Source organism: Pongo pygmaeus, chromosome 10 (genome assembly GCF_028885625.2).
Source record: "Pongo pygmaeus isolate AG05252 chromosome 10, NHGRI_mPonPyg2-v2.0_pri, whole genome shotgun sequence".
NCBI lineage: Eukaryota > Metazoa > Chordata > Mammalia > Primates > Hominidae > Pongo > Pongo pygmaeus.
The window spans coordinates 122,472,924-122,487,174 of NC_072383.2; the positions used below are offsets into that span (position 1 = coordinate 122,472,924).

The 14,251-nt window shown below is 43.6% G+C and overlaps 1 protein-coding gene across 2 annotated transcripts in view; it reads left to right on the plus strand.

Moving 5' to 3' along the window:
- ATP6V0A2 (ATPase H+ transporting V0 subunit a2) overlaps positions 1–14,251 on the plus strand; it is a 45,097-nt gene that overhangs the window by 12,240 nt on the left and 18,606 nt on the right. For both annotated transcript variants that reach the window (XM_054443984.2, XM_054443986.2), the window contains exons 4-9: positions 7–144; positions 1,537–1,625; positions 3,114–3,240; positions 8,696–8,778; positions 10,309–10,402; positions 11,811–12,023. In XM_054443984.2, the coding sequence (XP_054299959.1) occupies positions 7–144; positions 1,537–1,625; positions 3,114–3,240; positions 8,696–8,778; positions 10,309–10,402; positions 11,811–12,023 (744 nt within the window). The remainder of the gene's footprint in view (positions 1–6; positions 145–1,536; positions 1,626–3,113; positions 3,241–8,695; positions 8,779–10,308; positions 10,403–11,810; positions 12,024–14,251) is intronic.

The following is a 14,251-nucleotide window of genomic DNA, read 5'->3' on the forward strand; positions in this document are numbered from 1 at the left end:
TTTTAGGAGCAGTTGCAGAAGCTCGAGGTTGAACTGAGAGAAGTCACTAAGAACAAGGAGAAACTGAGGAAAAACTTGCTGGAACTGATAGAGTACACTCACATGCTGAGAGTGACAAAGACCTTTGTGAAACGCAACGTTGAGGTACTGAACAGCTCGTGAGGAAATACAATTCTTTTATAAAAATCTCTTTCCCATAGGCTGTGTATTTTGCTGTTAGTTCATATAGATACATTGCTTCTTTTAAGAGATTAAATTTATTTATTTATTTATTTATTTAATTTTATGTTTTGTTTTGAGACGGAATTTTGCTGTTGTTGCCCAGGCTAGAGTGCAGTGGCACAATCTCAGCTCACTGCACCCTCCGCCTTCCAGGTTCAAGAGATTGTCCTGCCTCAGCTTCTCGAGTAGCTGGGATTACAGGTGCCCACCACCATGCCTGTAATTTTTTGTATTTTTAGTAGAGATGGGGTTTCACCATGTTGGCCAGGCTGGTATCAAACTCCTGACCCAGTTGATCCTCCTTCCTCGGCCTCCCAAAGTGCTGGGAATACAGGCGTGAGCCACCGCGCCCAGACTTAAGAGATTAAATTTAAACCTTGGTTTTATTTTTCAGTTGGATAATATGACTTTAAATAAAGTTTTAAGAGCCATTTCCTGTGTTGGTTGTTTTTAGCAATTACAATACTAAATATTTATAAGGTGGTTTAGTTTGTGGTTGAAAAAAATTTTTATGAGCATGGGAAAAAAATTGAATGAAGGTTGTTGAACTCTAAAATTTACTTTTTCCAAATTGCTAAGTAAAGGAAGTAAAAGAATAATCTATAATTTCTAAGACTAGGTCAGACGTAGTGGCTTACACCTGTAATCCCAGCACTTTGGGAGGCCAAAGCCGGAGGATGGCTTGAGCCCAGGAGTTCAAGACCAGCCTGAACATAGTGAGAATTAATATGAGACCTTGTCTATACAAAAAATAAAAAATTTGCTGAGCATGGTGGTGCAAACTTGTAGTCCCAGCTACCAAGGAAGCTGAGGTGAGAGGATCATTTGAGCCCAGAAGTTTGAGGCTGCAGTGAGCTATGATTGCACCACTGCACTCCAGCCTGGGCAACAGAGCGAGACCCTGTACCCTGTATCTAAAAAAAAAAAAAAGAAAAAAAATTATAAGGATAAAGAGTAGTCCATGTAGTAGCACCTTATGGAGCTAAGTATAGAAGAGACAAGTGCATCTGTTCCAAACTTAGTTTCACTTGATATAATAGTGACCTTTGATAAAGTTACTCTATCTTGGATGAAGGCAATGAACTAAATTATAACTGTCTTTTATGTAAATGTCTTCAAATGGCTTACAAATAAAGGATGGGGAAGTTATCTTTTCATTTATGAGGATTGAGTTATAGCTCTAAGTTACCTTAGAAGTCTTTGCACCCAGATCTAAGTAGTTAGTTAGGATGCGCTATAAACTTGTTCGAAAATTTGACATGAGAAATAGTCACTTTTAATGAGACACACTTGGTTTCATATGTTTATTTCTAGTTTGAACCCACTTATGAAGAATTCCCTTCCTTAGAGAGCGATTCTTTGTTGGATTACAGCTGTATGCAGAGGCTGGGAGCAAAACTGGGGTAGGTGACAAGGCCTGGGGTGTCAGGCTTCATACTGCCCTTCTTGTAAAAGGCAGTTGAGCTCCATAGAAGGGATGAATGGAGACCATTTTAAAGCCTAGGGTTGAATGAAACATAGTGAATATTTGTTTAAGAAACACTGTACTTCTGTATTTGTTGAGCTGAATTACTCAGCTGTATTGACTTTTTTACTCAATACAATGGAAATTTCTTTTGGTATAATGAGCTGGAAAGAAACAACATTTATGTGATTCAGTGTTACTTCTATAAGCCTAAAACAATTGGTCATTCAGGCATCAACTCCTGTCTAGTAGAAACTTGGTGGCTAAACCGAGTTGGTTAGTTTTTTTATTAATCATACTTTAAAGATCTCCTGCTGCTGTTTATTCTTGCTGCCTACTGAAACTAGTGGTAATTTGTTTCCTCATGCGATTTGTGATTTTTAAAATTATTATGAACTCATATTTCACAGTTCCTGATCTGAAGGAATTCAGTGACATTTAGTTTGAGGATGTTTTCCTCCAGAGAGAATTTGTTTTGACATTTGTCAGGTACCTGGGAGTGCTCTGTCAACCTGGAATCATTTATATTTTTCTCAGCATTGGGATTTTTTGTTGATTTGTTTTTTGACTGTGCCAGGAATGTGAATTTAAGCCTCAAACCTGAGTGAATTTTAACCTGTGGTTATAAATTCTTAGGGAAGACTTCTCCCTCCATCTAGAACCAAAACGGAAATAAACAAGTTTACATGCAGGCTCCAGGCTCCTTTGCAAGGTAGATTTTTTTTCTGGTCCATCCCTTCACTGAAAGTGTAGCTCTTTGTGCATGGAGCAGTCCCAGCTGGAGAGGGGAGTCAGTTGTATCTGCTCACCTTATCTAGACCCAGTGCCTGGCTCCTGCATCCCATGCTGGCCTTAAACTCAAGGTCTTAAGGTACGGGGTTCAGTGTAATCATCAGGACAGCTGTGAGGTCCTGTTTTCCCTTTGGATTCCAAGAATTTCTCTCTCTTTTTTTTTTTTTGAGGCAGAGTCTTGTTCTGTTGCCCAGGCTAGAGTGCAGTGGCCCTCTAGCAACCTCCGCCTCCCGGGTTCAAGCGATTCTCCTGCCTCAGCCTCCCGAGTAGCTGGGATTACGGGTGCCTGCCACCACGCCCGGCTAATTTTTGTATTTTTAGTAGGGTTTCAGCATCTTGGACAGGCTGGTTTTGAACTCCTGACCTTGTGATCCACCCGCCTTGGCCTCCCAAAGTGCTGGGATTACAGGCATGAGCCACTGCGCCTGGCCAAGAATTTTTTATTACAAGCTCATCTCTACCTTTAAAAAGAAGTTTCAAAAATATTCTGCCCAGCACCTGAGATGTTTTGCAGTTGGAGGGCTCTCAGGATGTCTTCACCACTTGGTAGAAATGAAGTCTTCATCAGTCTTAATGTAGTTTGATAACATTTATTGCTTTCAGTTAACTACAGGTTGACTTTATTGTCTCACAGATTTGTGTCTGGCCTAATTAACCAAGGAAAAGTGGAAGCATTTGAAAAAATGTTGTGGAGAGTCTGCAAAGGGTACACCATTGTGTCCTATGCAGAACTGGATGAATCCCTCGAAGACCCTGAAACAGTGAGTAAATGTCACCATCACCTTTTAGCAATGATGGACTAACAGCAGAGTTGGAGATATGGTAGAAAGAATGTTTTTCTCCTGAACCATTTGATAATAAGTTGTTAACCTGATGCCTTATCTCCTCAACCATGTGTAGTGTGTATAGTTTCTGAAATCAGGGACATTGTCTTATATTGCCATCACCTGACCATCAGTCAGGAAATGAATGTAGATACATTACTATGTCCTGAGCCTTGAATCTCATTCAGGTTTCACCAGTTGTCCTAGTATTGTCAAAACAAAGAATGTAATTTAGCATCGCGTGTTGGATTTAGTTGTCATGTCTCTCTCTTTTTTTAAGCTTTTTTTTCTTTTTTTCTTGAGGAGATGGGGTCTTGCTGTGTTGCCCAGGCTGGTCTCAAACTCCTGGCCTCAAGCAATCCTCCCACTTAGGCCTCTCAAAGCCTCCCAAAGTGTTGGGATTACAGGTGTGAGCCTCCTCACCTGGCTTTTTTTTTTTTTTTTTTAACTTTTTATTTTTGGTAGAGATGGGGATCTTACTATGCTGCCCAGACTGGTCTTGAGCCATCCTCCTGCCTTGGCCTCCCAAAGTGTTGGGGTTACAGGCATGAGCCACCATGCCAGGCCTATCCTGTCTTTCTGATCTCCTTCATTCTGGGACAGTTTCTCAGACTTTCCTTGGCTTTTGTGACCTTGACATTTTAAAATACTGCAAGTTTTTTTGGTAGCATGTCTCTGGGTTTGGGTTTCTCAGGTGTCTTCTCATGATTCGACTCAGGTCACGTGTCTCTGGCAGGAGCGTTGCTGAAGTGAGGCTGCGTTCTTCTCATTGTGCCGTCAGGTGCCACACATTTCTGTTTGCTCCATTACCAGTCGTGGTCGCTCTGATCACTTGATTAAGGCACTTCTCTTTAGACTTCGCTGTGAAGTTACTCTTTTTTTGTGTTTGAAACTGTAAATATCCCATTCTTCATCAGGTTTTCAGCTTCCTTGTTTATTTCCTATTTTATTTGATGGGTTCCTGTGGCTTTAATTATTTATTTTGATATTCACATTCTCCTAGATTTGGCCAGTTGGAATCCATTCAGGCTAGCTTTCATGTCCATTTTACATGTTCCCATCACTTTTTGAGCACTTGTTTGTACAACAGGATGTCCAGATGCATGTTGCATTCCTCTCACACAGCTCTGGAATCAACTGTTTCTTCAAGGAGGCTGTTTTTTTTTTTTTTTTTTTGAGTGCAAATCTTGGTATTTTGAAACCAAGATGTGGCTTCTGGGTGTGCCCATTGTTACTGAGGGGTTGCTTTTCCTTGGCTGTGTCAGAGTAGCTTGGGGTCACACACAAAAGCACATACACATGTACATTTACAGCTGTGGGCCAGTTACTCTCCCCCAACCCCATCCATCCCCATGTACATACCTAACAGCTGTGGGGCTGAATAGTTCAGAAGGGAGGGTAGAGGCAGTGGGGAGAGACAGAGTCAGAATCACCCTTAGGATGTCTGTTTTTTAAACTTCAAAGTAAAAATAACTGTTGCTTTAAATGAGGATGAACTGCTGATCTACTAAAGGTGGAAAAGGAACTTGGTTTTCTTAATTTTGAGGAAAGGTTGTTATTTTTTTTCTAGGTTGGCCTCAGGAATTTTGGCTGTAAGATTAATATACATCTCATAGCAGTTTTGACACATAAAGAGAAATTTGGCTGTGATTGATTGATTGATTGATTTTTACTTTTTTAGATGGAGTCTCACTCACCCTGTCACCCAGGCTGGAGTGCAGTGGCATGATCTCAGCTTACTGCAATCTCTGCCTCCAGGGTTCAAGCAATTCTCCTGTCTCAGCCTCCCGAGTAGCTGGGACTATATAGGCGTGGACCACCACATCTGGCGAATTTTTTTATTTTTAGTAGAGACGGGGTTTCACCATATTGAAACACCATCAGGAGTTAGGTCTTGAACTCCTGACCTCAGGTGATCCATCCGCCTTGGCCTCTCAAAGTGCTGGGATTACAGGCATGAGCCACCGCGCCCAGCCTGTGATTTATTTTTGGTTTTCTAAAATAAAAATCTAATCCGTTTGAAATCTAATCAGTTAAGCCCTTCATTAACCACACACTTGTAATATTTTCTACTTTTTTGTGGCTTTTGTAACTGCCAGTGACCATCTGTTAATTATCCTTCAGTTGTGACCTTGATGACTTTTCTGTTTCAAGCTGATGATTAAAACTAAGATCAAAACTGTTCTGAAGTAGCATTTACATATTTTTTGAGTTTTTTCTTTATTAAGAGAAAGTATCAGTAATTCTCATGCAGAGCATTTACTCAAGTTAAACTTTTTTTTTAATAGAATTTGTAAGTTCTCTTGTGCCTCTGCAACCTCCACCTCCCGGGTTCAAGTGATTCTCCTGCCTCAGCCTCCCGAGTAGCTGGGACTACAGGTGCCTGCCACCACTCCTGGCTAATTTTTGTATTTTTAATGGAGACGGGATTTTACCATGTTGGCTAGGCTGGCCTTGAACTCCTGACCTCAAGCAATTGCCCGCCTTGGTCTCTCAAAGTGCTGGGATTATAGGCGTGAACCACCATGCCTGGCCTCTTATGCCAAATTTTTATGGAATATGTTAAAGGGCAGTAAACATCTGTGAAGGAATACAGAGAATGGATAGATGTATATCTTGAAAATACAATCCCCGTCCCCATGGTTATAAAGAAAATGCATGTCCAATATAGAAAATTGGGAACAATGTAGAAAACAAGAAGAAAAAGAAGTCCCTTGCAGTCTCCTATTCTGAGCCACTGTTAACGTGCCAAGTGTGTTCTCTCAGTCTTTTTCTGGGTAAGATAGGGGTATTTTATCTGGTAACTTTCACTCAGGTTCTAGGATTTGTTTACAGTGTCGGGTTTACTGTCTTTTGGGTTCAATGTCTGACCCTCTTGAAGTCATTACAGACCTTGGAGACTATTTTTAGCCATTTTCCCCCATTGGTGTTTCTAAGTACTGACCATTCTTTCTGCATCAAAGCTAGATGTGGGCGCTTTCTTTGGTTGTATAGATTGTGTTTTTCTGTTGTGTGTGGCATTTCTTCTGCCTTGTGCCTTAAGTGGTTGTGTTCCTTGACATACTACTATGTTGCCCAGGCTGGTCTTGAACTCCTGGGCTCAAACGATCCTCCTGCCTTGGCCCCCTGAAGTGTTGGGATTACCATTCCCAGCCTCTTTTTCCTGGTTCTAACTCTTTTCTGACAGTGTGACGTCAGCTTCCATTATCTTCAGTGTGTCTAGTGGGTTGCTCAGTTAACTGACTTATTTATTTATTGTATTCATTCTCCCAGCCACATCCTCCATCTCCTCCTCCTGCCATCCCCTCCCTCCCACCACCGCCTGCCTATGCTATGCTGTAGCTCCCCAGTCTGTGCTCCTGTTCCCTGGGCCCAGGGCTCAATTTTTGGACAGCTTCTCTCTTCTTTCTGCCTTTAGAGATCTCACATAATTTTATGATTTTAAATACCATGCCCCAAATGTATATATCCCTAGCTTGGATCTGTCCCCAGAATACTAGACTTTTATGTCTGTCTACTCCGTATCTCCTTTTAAGTATCTGGAAGACCGTTTCTGCTTTTGCCTAAAACTGAACATCTGATCTTCCCAGACCTGCCCTTCCAGACCCATTGATCTCACTGCGCAGGCTGAAAGCCCTGGGCTTCTCCCCACTCTTCTGTTTCTTGCGTCTCTCTTGAATCCCTCAGCAGATCTGGTGGCCATGTCTTCTAAATAGAGAGTCCGGCCGCCTCTCCTTGCTCTGCCTCCGTCCTGGTCCAGGTCTCGTCCCACACCTGCCTCGCCTGGCTGGGCCCCTGCTCCTGCCTCTGTCTTAGCCTGGTCTCTTCTCCTGGCATCCAGAATGATCTGCAGGAAGCCACAGTCAGATCATTTCATTCCTGTACTCAAGACCCTCCAGGGGCTTCCTGTTTTCCTCAGCAAAAGCCCTGTGGAGCCGCACAATGGGCCTGTGGCCCTCGTCATTTCTCTGAGCTGTGTTACTACGTCCCTGCCCGGTGGTGCTGGCCTCCTCGAGTCTCCTGACTGTGCTTCTGTGTGTACTCCTCTGCTTGGAAGTCTCTTCTCCCAGTGGCCATGGGGCTCGCGTCCTCACCTCCTGCATTTTTTTTTCCATTTACCCTAACTTGAAGCTCACCTGCACATCTTTATGCTCAGATGTCACCTTCTCGGGGAGGTCTTCCTTACCCATCCTATGTGAGATCACAGTGCCCAAGCCCACCCTCCCTCCCTACCGCCTCCTCATCCTGCGTCTGTTATTTATAGCACTTACCTCTACCTGGCGTACTTTCTTTGTTTCTTTCGCTGTCAAGTTGAATATAAGTTTAAGTTCCCTTCCCCTCCCAGGTCAGGGATTTTTGTCAGTTTTCTTCACTGCTGTATCCCTAGCACCTATAATAGTGCCTATTCAGTTTTTATAGAATTCTGTTTTGTTGGATACTTGTAAATACAGGGTGATTCTTATTATTTACAGTAGTTATGCTTCATAAAGTCACTGAGGGCTGAGCACAGTGGCTCATGCCTGTAATCTCAGCAGTTTCGGAGGCCAAGGCAGGTGGATCACCTGAGGTCAGGAGTTTGAGACCAGCCTGACCAACAAGGAGAAACCCCCCGTCTCTACTAAAAATACAAAAATTAGCCAAGTGTGGTGGCGCATGCCTGTAATCCCAACTACTCGGGAGGCGGAGGCACGAGAATTGCTTGAACCCAGGAAGTGGAGGTTGCAGTGGGCTGAGATTGTGCCATTGCATTCTAGCCTGGGCAAAAAGAGAGAGTCTCTGTTTCAAAAAAAAAAAAAAAAGTTACTGAAATCTCTGAATTATCAACTATGGAAAAACTCACTGCTCCTAGGGGAAGTACAGGAGTTGAGTCGTTTACATTGAGCTCCCAGCCAGCAGCTCTGTGACTCGAGCCTGAACAAAGTGTCCCTAACACACGCCACATCTCCGTCAGGCACATCACAGCCGTCTTGTGCTCAGGACACCAGACTGTACCTCAGCCCTACACTTGGGGCCGTTTATACCGTGAAATCACCAAAAAAAGCACAGAAGTGTGAAAAACATGATACCAAACAGACTCTGAAAAGGACACTTGGTGATAGTCTGAGAGCAGAGATGGGAAGGGAGGGCCTCACCTTGTTGGACTTTGCCTGGGAACGTGGGTGTCGGGTGCCTAAAATTTTTGGCTGCTCTGCCCATGACTGGAAGCGCTCCGTGGATTGGTTTGGGGCTGTTATTACAAGTAGGTGAATTTGTGATTACAGAATCCTCAAATAAGGAGGATTAACTGTATTGAATGAGTGAATGAATGAACGCTTTGACAGTGTTTGAGCTGCCGAAGTTGTAGAAGTTTATACACACAGAAGTAACACTTATCCTTATTCATTCTTTGTAGGGGGAAGTCATAAAATGGTATGTCTTTTTAATATCCTTTTGGGGAGAGCAGATTGGCCACAAGGTTAAGAAGATATGTGATTGGTAAGAAAAAGAAACATTTCATTTCATTTATGTCTTTATATTCAGTCACCTCTAGTTTTCCTTCAACACCCCTCTGGAGTTAGAAATAGAGTGGCTGCTAGTTTTTGTTATTTGATTTCTTTGCTGCACTGCCAAGTTCTTAAACATTTAATTTGTCATCTCTCTTACCAATGCATTACTTAAAATAATTTAAAAGTAGAGACTGTGTTAATAATATTCCTAGAATTGACTTTTTTCCTTGGGGATCAGGGCTTCAGATTGGTTGAAAAAGGAATGAAGTTTTTGTATGTTGTGACTTCATGTTGCTTTGAGCTACCCATCGGGCTTACCTGTCATCACTGAGCATGTGGCATCTCTTCTGTCCTGGGTACCCCGGGGCAGGGGTGTGGCGTGTGGTGAGGAGGGGGCACTCAGGGGCCTGTCTGGATGCAGAGCCTCCCTGTGTTGCTCTCTCACTGGACTCACTTGGACAAGTTTCTTCATCTGTAAAAGGGGAGAGTGATTGCTTTCTTATAGGTCTTTTAGGACTAAATGAGATGATCAGGTAAAAGACGTTAGTTCGGCGTAAGCCATCAGTAATTTTGAGTTGTGGTACAACAATAATCTGTGACTTACTCCTGTCAGCAAATGGGAACATAAGCAAAAGCCAGACAAAGTCAGAAAACTCAAAAGAACATCCCTTTGCTTTCTTCCACCCACGGAGAACTCAGCTTGACTTGTTTCTTGCAGGGTGGAGGGGGGGTTTGGGCATTTTCTGTTTACTAGAACTTGGTTCTCAATTGGTGGAATAGAAAGTAATTTCAGGTGTCACCTGGATAAACCTTTTATTTTCATAGATAGATATTTGTTTTACTGCAGATTAAAAAACTATACCCAGCTCAGCAAACCCATGATTTCACAGATATTGTTGCTTAGGATAAGGCTAGAATAGGTATTTAATTTTTCAAAGGCAGAACTTAAAGAAAAATAAAGGTATGGTGTTAACATATGAAGGTGGTCCAGGAATGGCTGCAGTTTGGGGACACAGCTCGGCATTCCCCCATGCAGTCTGGGCGCCTAGTGGCCGAGTGGCCCTGAGAGGAGCCAGGGAGACTGCGGACCCTGTCAAAGGCAATTGCTAGGAAGCCAGAGCTCTTTTCTCCTTTTCTTTTCGTGTGGGTGAGTGTGTGTGTGTGTGTATGTGTGTCTGTCTGTCTGTCTTTGTGTTTGTGTTTAAACCTGTTCAGTGATTCCCACCCCAAGGATATTGTTGAATTTTAGGAAGCTGGAATTGGGAATGAGCTGCCAGGAATCATTGAGGGCAGGAGTGGAATTTGGATCCAAGAGGGAGTTTGCTAAATTTGTCTCACTCAGCAGGTGCTTGTTGAGCATCTGTATGCACAGCCCGACCAAGGGCAGATGACTGCATCTGCACCCGTGTCTCCCAAACGGCTGCTTTCATTCCCTTTTGCCAGAAGATATGCCGGGGAGGTGAATGTGTTTAGTTCTAGTGCTGACAGATGTGAGAGCGTGTTCAACTCTGTCTTCCAGCTACCACTGCCACGTGTACCCCTATCCAAACACAGCCGAGGAGCGGAGGGAGATCCAGGAGGGGCTGAACACCCGCATCCAAGATCTCTACACTGTGAGTAAGCTGGAAGTGGATGCCTCTTTATCTGAGGGCTACCAAACATTTACACATATATTTTCTCTCTTTTTTAACATAGATAATATTGGTCGTAGACAAATCAAGATGTTCTAGTGAGATTGGAATATTGCTTCCCTCCCTTCTCCCCATGGAAGTTTTATTTTAGCAACTTGTTAGGAAACTGAGTAGTAATGACAAGGCTTTAAAAAAAGATTCTGTGGTCACCTTTGATATGTTGGATGGTAATTCTTTATTCTTTTTGAGACAGGGTCTCTGTCGCCCAGGCTTGGAGTGCAGTGGCGTAATCTCAGCTCACTACAACCTCTGCCTCCTGGGTTCAAGCGATTCTCCTGCCTCAGCCTCCCAAGTAGCCGGGATTACAGTCACGCACCACCACGCCCGGCCAATTTTTTATTTTTAGTAGAGACAGAGTTTCGCCATGTTGCCCAGGCTGGTCTAAAATTCCTGACCTCAAATGATCCGCCCACCTCAGCCTCCTAAAGTGCTGGGATTACAGGTGTGAGCCACCGTGCTCAGCCTGGATTGTAATTTTTTTTTTTTTTTTTGAGGTGGAATCATGCTCTGTTACCAGGCTGGAGTGCAGTGGTGCGATCATCTCAGCTCACTGCAATCTCTGCTTCCCAGGTTCAAGCAATTCTCCTGCCTCAGCCTCCCAAGTAGCTGGGATTACAGGCATGCGCCACCACACCCTGCTAATTTTTTTGTATTTTTAGTTTCACCATGTTGGCCAGGTTGGTCTCGATCTCCTGACCTCGTGATCCACCCGCCTCGGCCTTCCAGAGTGCTGGGATTACAGGCGTGAGCCACTGCCCCCGGTCTGGATTGTAATTCTTGATCACAAAAGACAAGCCAGCTCCAGTTAACATGGTGAGGGCATTATTTTGCCAGTAGGATTTAAATTCGTTTTTCTATTGATGACAGTGAGGGTTCTTGTTGGCACAAAGTGTCCTTCTGACTCAGTTAAGCGAGAGGATTTCTTGGTAGGATGGGATGGGCGTTGGTGGCCCACAGGGTTGACAGGGGCGAGGCCAAGCTTGGGAATGGGTAGGAACCCAGGGAGCTTGCTGGACCCTGGTAGGCCATCACGCTGCCGCAGTGACGATGACATCTAAGCATTTCCTGTGCCCTGGGGTCATGTTCTCCAGAGGCAACCTCCCAAAAGAGGGCATCTGATTGACTGAGCTTAGATTTTTCTGCCCACCTCTGAGTGGTACTAGGGGCAAGGAGAAGGAAGGAATGGCTCCCTTAGCTGCCACCAGGATAGGCAGGTGCCTGGAATGATCCTCTGTCAATGGGGAGAAAGTCCTCTAAGGGAAGTCGGGTGCCAGGTGGACAAAAGCCAAAACATGCCCACTCCACTGAAAGCCCCGTTGTCCTTCCCCAGGTACTGCACAAAACCGAGGACTATTTGAGGCAAGTGCTATGTAAAGCCGCCGAGTCTGTCTACAGCCGTGTGATCCAGGTGAAGAAAATGAAGGCCATCTATCACATGCTGAACATGTGCAGCTTTGACGTGACCAACAAGTGCCTCATTGCTGAGGTCTGGTGTCCTGAGGCGGATCTGCAGGACCTGCGCCGGGCGCTGGAGGAGGGCTCGGTAAGGCTGCCTTCCTCTCCTCTGCCAGGAACAGAAGAGAGACTGATGGAACTGATAAATTCAGAGAAAAAAAGGAAGTGAGAATTTCATAGAGTAATGAGAATGCAGTGTGTTGACTCTTCTTTTGTTTTTTTAAAATATTAATTAAAAAAAATTAAAATAGAGATGGGGTTTTGCTGTGTTGCCCAGGCTGATCTCAAACTCCTGGCCCCAAGCGATCCTCCTGCCTCAGCCTCCCAAAGTGCTGGGATTACAGGTGTGAGCCACTGCACCCAGCCTTGGCTCTGTTTTTGAACTGAAATAATGGTGAGCTGGTCATTCAAAGCTGTATGTGATTACATGTGTTTTTAAATTGCTCTTTTGAGTAAGTAATTCATTCACATGGTTTAAAAGTGAAAAGAAATAAAAAAGAGTATGAAAGACACAGTGCAGTGACTTCCTCCCACCCCATAGCCTTACTTGTCCACGTCCTCCACTCAAAGATAACCATTACTTCAGTTCTGTTATTTCTTTGAGTTTCTTAACCATAGATAAGCAGATAGGAGTAGATATTATTTTTCTTTCTTTTTCTTCACAAAAGGGCACTATTCATACTGTTCTTTTCACTTAATAAAACTTCTCTATTTTTCTTATTTAATATTCTATTGGTGCGTGTGCATACCATGGTTTATTTAACTAGTTTTCTGGTCATTTAGGTAGTTTCCGCTTTTACAAATAGCACTATGATGTCACATCTATTTGTAGGATAAATTCCCAGAAATGGAATTACTGGACTGATTTTGATAGATGTTGTCAGCTATTGTATTTCTCTCATTGTGAGTGAAGGGGAATACCTTTTTTTTGTTTAAGAGCCTTTTGGCTGGGCACGGTGGCTCACACCTGTAATCCCAGCACTTTGGGAGGCCGAGGCGGGTGGATCACGAGGTTAGGAGTTTGAGACCAGCCTGACCAACATGGTGAAACCCCATTTCTACTAAAAATACAAAATTAGCCGGGCGTGGTGGCACATGCCTGTAGTCCCAGCTACTTGGGAGGCTGAGGCAGGAGAATCGCTTGAGGCGGAGGTTGTGGTGAGCCAAGATGGCACCATTGCACTCCAGCCTGGGCAACGAGCAAAACTTTGTCTCAAAAAAAAAAAAAGAGCCTTTTGAATTTTCTTTTTTTTGTGAACTATCTGTTCATATTCTTCAGCCATTTTCCATTGTACGTTGGCCTTTTTCTTACCAATCTCTGTTGGCTCCTGGTCTGTGACACCAGTAAGAATATTTTCCCCAGTTTGTCCCTTATCTTTTGACTTAGGATGTTTCTGTTTGTTTATTTGTTTGTTTGTTTTGGCCATGCAGAAGTTTTTTGTTAAATATAGTTGAACTTATCCGTCTTTGCTCTTACACCTTCCAGATTTTGAATCACAGGCTTTTCCCACTGCAAGAAGGTTATAGTGTAATTCTTCCACGTTCCTGTGAGGTTTTTCTTCTACATTAAACTCAGTTTTTGGTCATGGAAAGAACAGGTTTACATATTTCAAGTACAGTTAAGGAAACACCTTTTTCATGAGTTTTTTGGTTATATAACCATGTCTCATTACACAATTCTGTGATGATACAAATGTAAAATATAATGTCCATTATGACATAAACATGAAATACCCAGTGCTGAGAAAGACAGCAACACATAAATAGTATTTTGTTATTTAGAGTAGGAACCACCTATCTGAGAGATAAACACAGATGATTCTTCTTTTACTGAGGTGACATCAGTTTGAAGGACATGACTAGTACTCCTGTTATATGTGGTGTGTGTGCTGCTTTGTAACTTTCAAGGTGGCTGCATTCGATTCACATCGAGCCCATGGTGCTGCTTCTGCCGTCTCCTGCATGCACACGCAGGGGTCTCTTGAGAGCTGCATATTAAGGTCTCAGTGACCACGTGTCCACCTCCCGCTGCATAGTTGTTCTTTGCTCCGCTTGTGGGCACCGACTCTTGGTTTCCCTTCAAGGGTACTGAGCTCTCAGCCTACCTCTTACTGCTCATAGTCCCCGTCTCTTCGCTTTCCTCATCTCTCCTGTCCTTTGTTATTTTTCTCCATAAGTAGGTGACTGAGACATTCTCCAGTGTTGATGAAAGCTGGCTCATCACCTGCATCCCCACACCTCATGAATCTGGCTCTTCACAGTTGCCTTGGTAGTCAGCTTGTGTGTACAGGATGCCTTTTTTTTCTGTCGCCAAGA